The sequence below is a fragment of the Ptychodera flava genome, chromosome 13 (assembly GCF_041260155.1).
Source record: "Ptychodera flava strain L36383 chromosome 13, AS_Pfla_20210202, whole genome shotgun sequence".
Taxonomy (NCBI): domain Eukaryota; kingdom Metazoa; phylum Hemichordata; class Enteropneusta; family Ptychoderidae; genus Ptychodera; species Ptychodera flava.
Window position 1 is genome coordinate 41695498 of NC_091940.1, and position 9531 is coordinate 41705028.

The window sequence follows — 9531 nt, forward strand, 5'->3', positions numbered from 1 at the left end:
GGGTGAACTCAGCAGTTTCCGTTTAAACAAAATTTATTACGAAAACAAAACTAATTGCTAAGTCAGGGACAGAGTACAAGCTTTAAAAGTGTACAGACTACTTATCTCAGCTGGGACGGCAAAGCTCCAGTCTCAGAGTTGTAACAGTCAGTCGGATGAATGAACAGTCCTTTGGCTTGCAGGCTTGAAGCTGCACAAAGTCCACAGTATAAATCCAGCGTTGACAGTGAAGGTCTTGAAAAGTCTGAGAATGACTACTGCTGGAGTTTAGTAACACACAAGAGACACGATCCCAAAAGTCTGACTGGAAGCTGTGCACGTCCCTTTTATAAAGGCATATAAGAACAATCTAGAACTTTTATTGACATGCTAATTACTGTTCTAAAATTATCTCCCTTACACAACTAATCAACTTTCCAGAACATTCCAAACATGACTAATTGAATTCAAGGTTGTGAGGTCATCAAGGGCAGTGACCTTGAGAATGTTCTAGACTAATTGAACTCAGGTCATGATGAGTGTGGGGGGAATGACCTACATAACACTAGTATTCAGTAAGTGTTTTCATATTGAAAGAGGAAATTGTATTTTATTAAAACTGTTTTTAAAGTTCATATCACACATGGCATTAATAAGTGCTTTATATATTTGATGTCAGAGAAACAGTTAAAATGATATCAACCCACGTAGCTTGATTTGAACTGGAAAGTTTCAAAAGTATTCAGTTGTAAGAGAAAAGTGTGGACTCAATTTATATTGTGAATTAGACATAAAAATTCAATACGTAAGCATCTTTGTTGATTTAAATATTAATTATGTGCATGTACCAGTTCTGTTGGTATCCATACGAACACAAATAAATTAGTATACTTTTACTTCCATTGTGCAGCATGAAATTTCCAAACTATGGCCGACTGTTTCATGTTTCAATAATATTCACTGCATTTTGTGTCTATAAAGTTTCATTTTCTCATGAGATAACGAGGTACATCCCTTGAAAAAGTGAACAAGATAGTTTCTTTTTTCCTGAGTTAACAGATTTCTACATCCAGTGTGTGTTAATTTACGGATTTAAACATTCAAATTCCTACAGTATTCTGCAAAGAAAGGCATTATGGAAAAGTATAAGGTAAAATATACAAAGCTCATTTAGCATGTGAAAACCAAAATGACCATGTGATGAACTGTCGTTGGTCTAATTTTTGTTACAGACAAGGTAGTGTCATTATGGAGTATAACATGATCCATGAAGCCAATGTGTCACATGACAGTGAGATGGCCAATCAGGAGCAGATGGCAGCCATCTTGAATGAAGCCCTTCAAAGTGGTTCAATGCCACCATTTACTGTGTCGTCAGACACTTTTATACTGACACCAAAAGGTATTGATTACATTGCATATGCTGAGCTTTAGAGTAGCTACGTGTAACTGGGTTCGAACCACCCTGTTATTTCTGTCATGTACTGGTGTGATTGTTGTGCAAATCAGGGATATTGTAGTTAACAAAGCATATTGAATACACATTATACTAAATGCTTTGTTTAACCCTTATCCTGCCTGGCCTATCACTTCTGCATTTTCCGAGTCAGTAAAACATGGTATGAGTAAAATATAGCAGTATTTTCGTTTACTTAGGATGGTATTGGTATATCATAACAGGAATAAGTTAATAAAAATCTGTATTTCATTGGCCTTCAAATGTTCAACTTTTTGTTAAAACGCAGTATAATGGGACTTAAATGACCAACTCCGTCCAATGATTAAATGTTAACTTAGCAGGATATGGGTTTACACAGTAAATACATTCCATTGTTATTTTATTTCAACAGAATGTGATCCAGGATCTTGGTCAGAAACTGGAACCTATCCGTGTACTCCATGTGATAGAGGATTTTATCAGCCTAACAAAGGTGCAACTAAGTGTGAGGCATGTCCAGATGATCAAGTCACTGACGATGTAGGCGCAAGAAATCACACACAGTGTAAAGGTTAGTAATTTACTGAATTCTGATATCAATGGAAAGTCAATGGCAATACAGTTTACAGGTTAGAGTTGACCTATAAGTCCTGCAAATCTGGAAGACTTTAAAATCCTTAAAATTAACACAGGTTGAGCTGGTAGCCACCCTAGTTTGCTTGTGTTTTACTGTTGTAGGGGAACTTTTATCATTTCTTAGGGTGTACAGCAAAAGATTCCTTGGTCAGCAGACGGTTGACTTAAATTGTCGGAAGTGAACTTCATAATTTTAAATACACATGGAAACACTGACTGTGTTGTTCTTTCTTTCTTACAGGAACCAGTGAAGAAAAAACACCAACAACAATCATTGTCATTGTTGTGGTTTGCATTCTTGTCATTATTATAATTTCTGTATTGATTGGATTTTGTATTTACATCAAAATAATGAAAGGCAAACCTCATCAAAAGTCTGGTAGAGAATCACTGCCTTCTGCATACAGTGAGATACCTGAAGTGACACCCATTACTCCATATGCTGAATACCATAGTGAACATGATCTTCATGAATCACCTCCGTGGCACGTCACCAATCGTCCACAACCTAAACCGCCAGTAGAAGATCAGGCCATGGATTATAAAGAAGGTGGCTACTTAGTGCCTCAGGACATCGCTAAAGCCAGCCAAGAAGATAGAGGTGAGTACCTGGCCATGAATCCTGGCAAGACAGATGATGGATATCAAAAACTGACCAAAGATGCAGAAGATAATCCAAGCACCATAACATTGGAAAAAGATGTCCCGCAATCTCACCAGAATATCAATAAGAAAAATGAATACAAGGACTACAGGGATAGCAATTACCTAACTCCTTTGGATACCCGAAAACTCCAGGAAGGTGACTACACTCGTATGTCTGGCACGACGGATGATTGGTATCAGAAACTGAACAGTGATGCATCAGGTAAAGTGAATGAAGAATATCAAAAACTGCAACGCAATGAGGAAGGTGGTGTACAGCATGTCTACCTCCACTTCAACAATCCAGTAGCAAAACAGGATTGGGACAAGGACATCGAAATGGAGATTATGAACAAATGAGAAGGAAAACAAGGACTGAACAAATGTGAAATTATGATGAGTTTGCAAGGAAACTATCAAAAATACAGGTAGTATTGGCCTGTTGCTAAAACTAAATTCCATAATCATGGAGCTTTAATCCATTCACTTTTAAAATCAAGAATAAAGGTCAGAGGTGAATATGCAGTTAGTTTTGTATAATGGAAACAAATTACTTAAAATTTACCAGCTATTTGAAAATCAAAATGGTGATCATTTTTTTAATTTTCACAAACTAAGGCAGTGAAAAATGTATTTTCTATATGAGCTTCAAAATAAGCCCCCACATTTGGTAAATCAAAACAGCATTGTGAAAGTTTGAGAGTTGTAACATCTGTCTTCAAGGCACATTCTACCTTAATTGAAAAGAGTTCTGTAAGATTTGACATTTAAATATCATACCAGCAGTTATGTAGGAAGAGAAATATTTTTTTGTATACTGTTTAGAATTTTTAGCTCAATATTTGTATAATTTTACTCATAGCAATCAAATTGTCACAGACTTCTAGGGATGACCTGATTAATTTTCACTCAAATGATGATAAAAATTTACATATGCAAAATTATTTAACCAACTGTTGCTGTGCCTGTATTCAGATTTTTAAAAATTTGCATAGTTTATGCTGCTGTAAACTTTTTAAAATTGTATTCTCTTAGAATTCTAATCCAATAGCTACCAATTTGCAATTTAGGGTTTGACGTATGCTTTCATTTGAAAGTTCAATTCATTGTGAAAATTGCTTGAGTAAATTTATGGGCTAATTCTCTCCATTTGCTCAATTATGATCTTTTTTGTTTAACTGTTTGTGAGGTTGTTTTTAAATTCAATATTTAGCTTCAAAATGTTTGGTCAATTTTGGAAGAGATATCAAGATGTCTATATACCTCACATGTCTTTAATATATGTCATTGTTGTTTTACAAGCCTATTAAGTATAACCTATTTTGTCCGCAAAAATGAATAGAACAAGCATTACAGTTGTTTCATATTTAATCATTGTTACATAAAAAATAGCAACAGAGCTTGTCTACCTTCTTGGTTGCTAGTTGAAATTGAAAGTAGTTCTCTTTCATTACAATCAGAGAAGAGAAACCTTGTGTGTGTTAGTATTTGGTGTAATGATGTTATGAATGATGTAAGTGGTAAAATCCTGGAAAGTTATGAATGACAGCTGTCCAGGAACACTTTACTATCTACATTAAACTGAGCAGTGTTTCATCCAGGATGGCATCAACAGGGGGATTTTCCCCTTTACCAGAAAATTTGGGCGGATTTCACAAGTTAATGTGTTCTACTTGTATCTCTAAGGTGTGACTGGCACCATTTTCATGGGGGCTGGTCCCCCTTGACAAATTACCTGGGGGTGCCAACAAAGGGGGGATCCCCATCCCCCAGTCTAGATGAAACACTGTAAACTGTAATTGAATCCTTGATTTTACAAAGGCACTATGATCAGAGTGTTTCCTAAATAAAAAAAAGCTAAAAGATATTTTAAATTAGTATTCCTTTAAAATACCATTTTGTATGCTTGTAAGACAATCACAATACAGAAAAGTATTTACATATTTATGAGGAAAAACATTTTCATTTGCACGTTATTACTATACATTGCAAAAAGGTTTTTAATTGGTCGAAAAGATCATGTTATTTAAATCAAGACATGTTCCAAACAGAACATCATACATTACTAATCCGTTTTTAGAGTGCCTGTGCATTGCATTGCACTCTTCTAGTGATTTCATGTGCTGCACTGATTTATTTATTCAAAGGAGTTTGTTTTCCTGTGACAATCAAGAAACATTTGTTTTTCAGTACTAAATGTGCATTATTTGATATTGCATTATTGAAATCAAGTTTTTTGTCAGTGAGTGTTTATATCATAAACAAGGATTTATGAATTTGTTATAATTCACTGTTTTATAAATTGGAATGTATAATTTGTTATAATTCACCGTATTTATAAATAGGGATGTGTAATTTATTATAATATGCTAATAGCTGGAATCCAGGAATCTGATTGGCTTAAGCTGGGGTTTATATTCTCAACAAGAAGAACTGCGTGCTGCGTAACATTTTTGAGCTTGCGCAAATTTTGAACTCCAGCTTGAGAGCTCATCGTGCCATAATGTCGAACAAGTCTACAGCTTGAGATTGATTTTGATTTTTTTAGTCTTTTAGCTCGATGAACCCACAAATGAAGAGATTGTATAAGCAGTGATGGCAATGTAACAACAACATCAATTTCTAAAGTTCTTTTTGAGTGTGTTTTCAAGTAAAATTCTTCCAAGTTTGATGTGTAATCGCGATATCGATGTGTTGCATTACTGTATTGTATGGAATCAACTGTGCATGTGTGCGCATTCTGAAAGGTTCTTTTTAGAGTTTGTGTTGACGCGGTGCTCCTGAACCCTCATTCCAACTTCGATCCTAAATAATGACATTGTCCCCTTGTATTTAACTTTAGCATAATTATAATGAGATTATAAACGGTGTGCTCAGGTATTTGGTTGCAGATATAAGACCTCTGGGGTGAAAATTGGCATATTTGGTTGAAATAAACACCTCGCTTCGCTCTGTGATTATTTCCCGCCAAATATGCTAACTTTCACCCCAGAGGTCTTATATCTGCAACCAAATACCCGAGCACACTGTTTATAACCTCTCTGTTTTTATAAACAGGAATTTATAATTTGGTATAATTCACTGTTTTAATAAATAGGATTTATAATTTAGTATAATTCACTTTTTATAAACAGGGATGTAGAATTTGGTATAATTCACTGTTTTAATACACAAGCTTCAGTGTTTCTTTGACAAAATACATTTTCAATTACTTTCCAGTGCATGTAAAATCTGGAATAGAATAAACTTTGAACATTCCTTCTTCATTTCATTTCTGTTTACATCAGAGGCAGCCAACCTGCTCATTTTTAGCTCCCATAGCCATATGTATATATGGCAATGGAAGCTATTCTTATAGGCTAGGGAAATGTCTGTATGTATGTATGTCTGTATGTCTGTGTGTCTGTATGTCTGTATGTCTGTATGTCTGTATGTCTGTCCGTCAACATCAAAAACTCCAAAACCGCTGTACATTTCATCTTGATATTTGATGTGTACATGGATGATGTGCTGTAGATGAGATTTTGTTCAAATGAAGTTGTCATTGCCAAAAATATGCAAATTAAGTGAAAAAATGTAAAAACAGTCAAAATTGAAAAAACTCAATAACCACTGAGCAGATTACATGAAAAATTAGCATGTATAGTACTTTGGGCTGACATGAATGATTGTGCACATCTTGGGTCAGTATCTTGGACTTGCTGTTCTGTTTTTCATGAATTTTTTTGTAATTTTCTCCCATTTTTGGTCAAAAAATCTCCTGCTCTGAAACCACAAGTCCGATTGATTTGAAACTTGGTATGGAAGTGCATAGGAGTGACCTTTCCCAAATTTGGGCAAATCGTGGTGAAATTTGCATATTTTTAGTTTACACGTCCATAGACTCCCATGTATAAGGCAGATCTCCATAGACTCCCATGTATAAGGCCACGAAAAATAAAAATTTAGTTTCTCATCGTATTATATTGCAAAAAGGATGCAGTGACACAATTTTTAGTCCCCACGGATGAAGTCCAGTGAGCTTATAGATTGGGTCATGTCCGTCTGTTCGTCCATCCATGAGTCCATCCGTTCACGCAGATATCTCGGATATTTTGACAAAATGTCATGTGACCTTGATGACCTTTGATCTCAAATATACATATTTGTCCATAACTCAGTAACCACAAGTGCTACCACCCTTCATATATGGTATGATGGGATAGCTTATGACGCCACATATTGTACCTCATTAATTATGCACATATCTAATTTTGAGCGAGCCAATAGAGCTAGAGGTCTGATTTTTGGTATATAGGGATAACTTAGCAAAACAATTTTTTTGACAAAATGTCACGTGACCTTGGTGACCTTTGACCTCAAATATACATATTTGTCCATAAATCAGTAACCACAAGTGCTACAGCCTTCATGTATGGTATGATGGGACACCTTATGACGCCACATATTGTACCTCATTAATTATGTGCATATCTAATTTTGAGCGAGCCAATAGAGCTAGAGGTCTGATTTTTGGTATATAGGGATAACTTAGCAAAACAATTTTTTTGACAAAATGTCACGTGACCTCGGTGACCTTTGACCTCAAATATACATATTTGTCTATAACTCAGTAACCACAAGTGCTACAGCCTTCACGTATGGTATGATGGGACACCTTATGACGCCACATATTGTACCTCATTAATTATGCGCATATCTAATTTTGAGCGAGCCAATAGAGCTAGAGGTCTGATTTTTGGTATATAGGGATAACTTAGCAATACAATTTTTTTGACAAAATGTCACGTGACCTCGGTGACCTTTGACCTCAAATATACATATTTTTCCATAACTCAGTAACCACAAGTGCTACAGCCTTCATGTATGGTATGATGGGACACCTTATGACGCCACATATTGTACCTCATTAATTATGCACATATCTAATTTTGAGTGAGCCAATAGAGCTAGAGGTCTGATTTTTGGTATATAGGGATAACTTAGCAAAACAATTTTTTTGACAAAATGTCACGTGACCTCGGTGACCTTTGACCTCAAATATACATATTTTTCCATAACTCGGTAACCACAAGTGCTACACCCTTCATGTTTTGTATGATTGGACACCTTATGATGCCACATACTGTACCTCAATAATTATGCGCATATCTCATTCTGAGCGAGCCAATAGAGCTGGATGTCTGATTTTTGGTATATAGGGATAACTATAGGAGAGAAATTTTTGACCAAATGTCATGTGACCTCGATGACCTTTTACCTAAAATATATGTTTATGTCAATAAATAAGTAACCACAAGTGCTATGTCCTTTGTATTTAGTAGGATGGGAGACCTTATGACAACACACGCTTTACCTCATTAATTATGTACACATCTAATTCTGGGCAAGCGAATAGAGCTAGAGATCTGATTTTTTGGCATATAGGGATTAATAAGCAATATAATTTTTTTTTTCAAAATGTCATGTGACCTCGATGACCTTTGACCTTGATTATACATATATATGCATATTTCAGTAACCACAAGTTCTATACCCTCCAATTTGATAGGATATTAGACCTTAAGATGTCACATCTTGTACCTCATTTATAATGCGCATATGTATTTCTTGGCTGGCCAATACTGCTAGAGGTCTGATCTTTTTTCCCGATTTAGAACCATAACTTAGACATGCCTCATGTGTTTCAAATTGGGAACAACGACATAGACCTATGCGCCCATAGATCTCAACATATACACTCCAGTGATACTTCTTAATGACCACATTTTCCTGCCCCATCAAGACTAATACTCCTATTACAAGTGGGGACTATGTCATTGTAAATGACTTGTTGAGTTAATGGTTGTATCACAGTATTCGATATACCTAATTCTGTATTTTTTCCATTTTATATCTGAATAATTACATTAAACATATTTCACTGTCTCCAGTACATTTCATTTAAGTACTTTCACTTTATGCACTTTATCCCTTTCCCACATGTTCAAATATCTGACCAGAGAACAAACACTAAAGTCCAGGATGGGAGCTACAGTGTCATTGACGCTATTTTTTAAGATTACTAACTCAAGGTTTTTAACGTGTACAGTCAGTCACACTATTCTAACATAGTTTAAACGAAGTTAAAATTTGAAAGAAAATATCTGTCCATCACTGTCCTTCCATCCAATTTGAAAAATTTCCCTGCGGCCAGTTAGTCTTCCATTATCTCCATTCCACACCAATAGGCCACTTTCATGACCCCAGTGAGTGACCTTACATCCTGGCATTTTTAATGGTATGGCATCATTGAACTCTTATCCCATTTGTAAGAGAGGAAATCTAATGTTTTGTTTTAATATGAGTTTGAGTGCATAAATTGAAGGGTGTGGTTGACCATTGCAGAGTTTGAACTCAAGATGGCAAACTCATACCATCAAAAGTGCCAGGATTTACGGGTCACACAGGGTTCATAAATTTCAAAGTGGAGTATAAAATTTTCCAGCTTTCCCTCTGCCCATTAAAAAATCTTTCCACAGCTCTCTCCCTCCTAAGAAGTTTCTAAAACTAATTTGCTTGCTACAGTAGAGTTTTACTTTCTGCCAGCCAGCAAGAGAGTCCAGCTTTCCCCGCCCACTTGAACAAAAAAGTTAGCACGTCTGCCGTACATTAAGAGGTTTGTTGACTGCCCCTTTTTGTTTTCCTATGTGTGCTTGAAAGGTGCTGGCTGCTTTAGGTTATCCATCTTTAGTGCTTGACCAGATTTCAATCCTTTCTAAGAAATAGGTTACATTCAAAAATACATTGGGGGGAGCTGGAGGTATCACATTTGACATATTGAAAATTCATTT

General features: G+C 35.7%; 1 protein-coding gene across 1 annotated transcript; it reads left to right on the forward strand.

The window, feature by feature from the left end:
- The first annotated feature begins 548 nt into the window (after positions 1-548).
- LOC139148495 (uncharacterized) lies at positions 549-4134 on the forward strand. The gene is made up of 4 exons (XM_070719970.1): positions 549-554; positions 1212-1381; positions 1830-1988; positions 2295-4134. Exons 2-4 carry the CDS (start codon positions 1228-1230, stop codon positions 3056-3058), a joined length of 1077 nt encoding a protein of 358 aa, XP_070576071.1. The 5' UTR covers positions 549-554; positions 1212-1227; the 3' UTR covers positions 3059-4134.
- Positions 4135-9531: the final 5397 nt, after the last annotated feature.

Coding starts and splice junctions, on each gene's coding strand:
- LOC139148495 (XM_070719970.1), top strand. CDS start 1,228: ATGGAGTATAACATGATCCATGAAGCCAATGTGTCACATGACAGTGAG. Junction 1,382..1,829: donor TTTTATACTGACACCAAAAG/GTATTGATTACA, acceptor TTATTTCAACAG/AATGTGATCCAGGATCTTGG. Junction 1,989..2,294: donor AAATCACACACAGTGTAAAG/GTTAGTAATTTA, acceptor TCTTTCTTACAG/GAACCAGTGAAGAAAAAACA.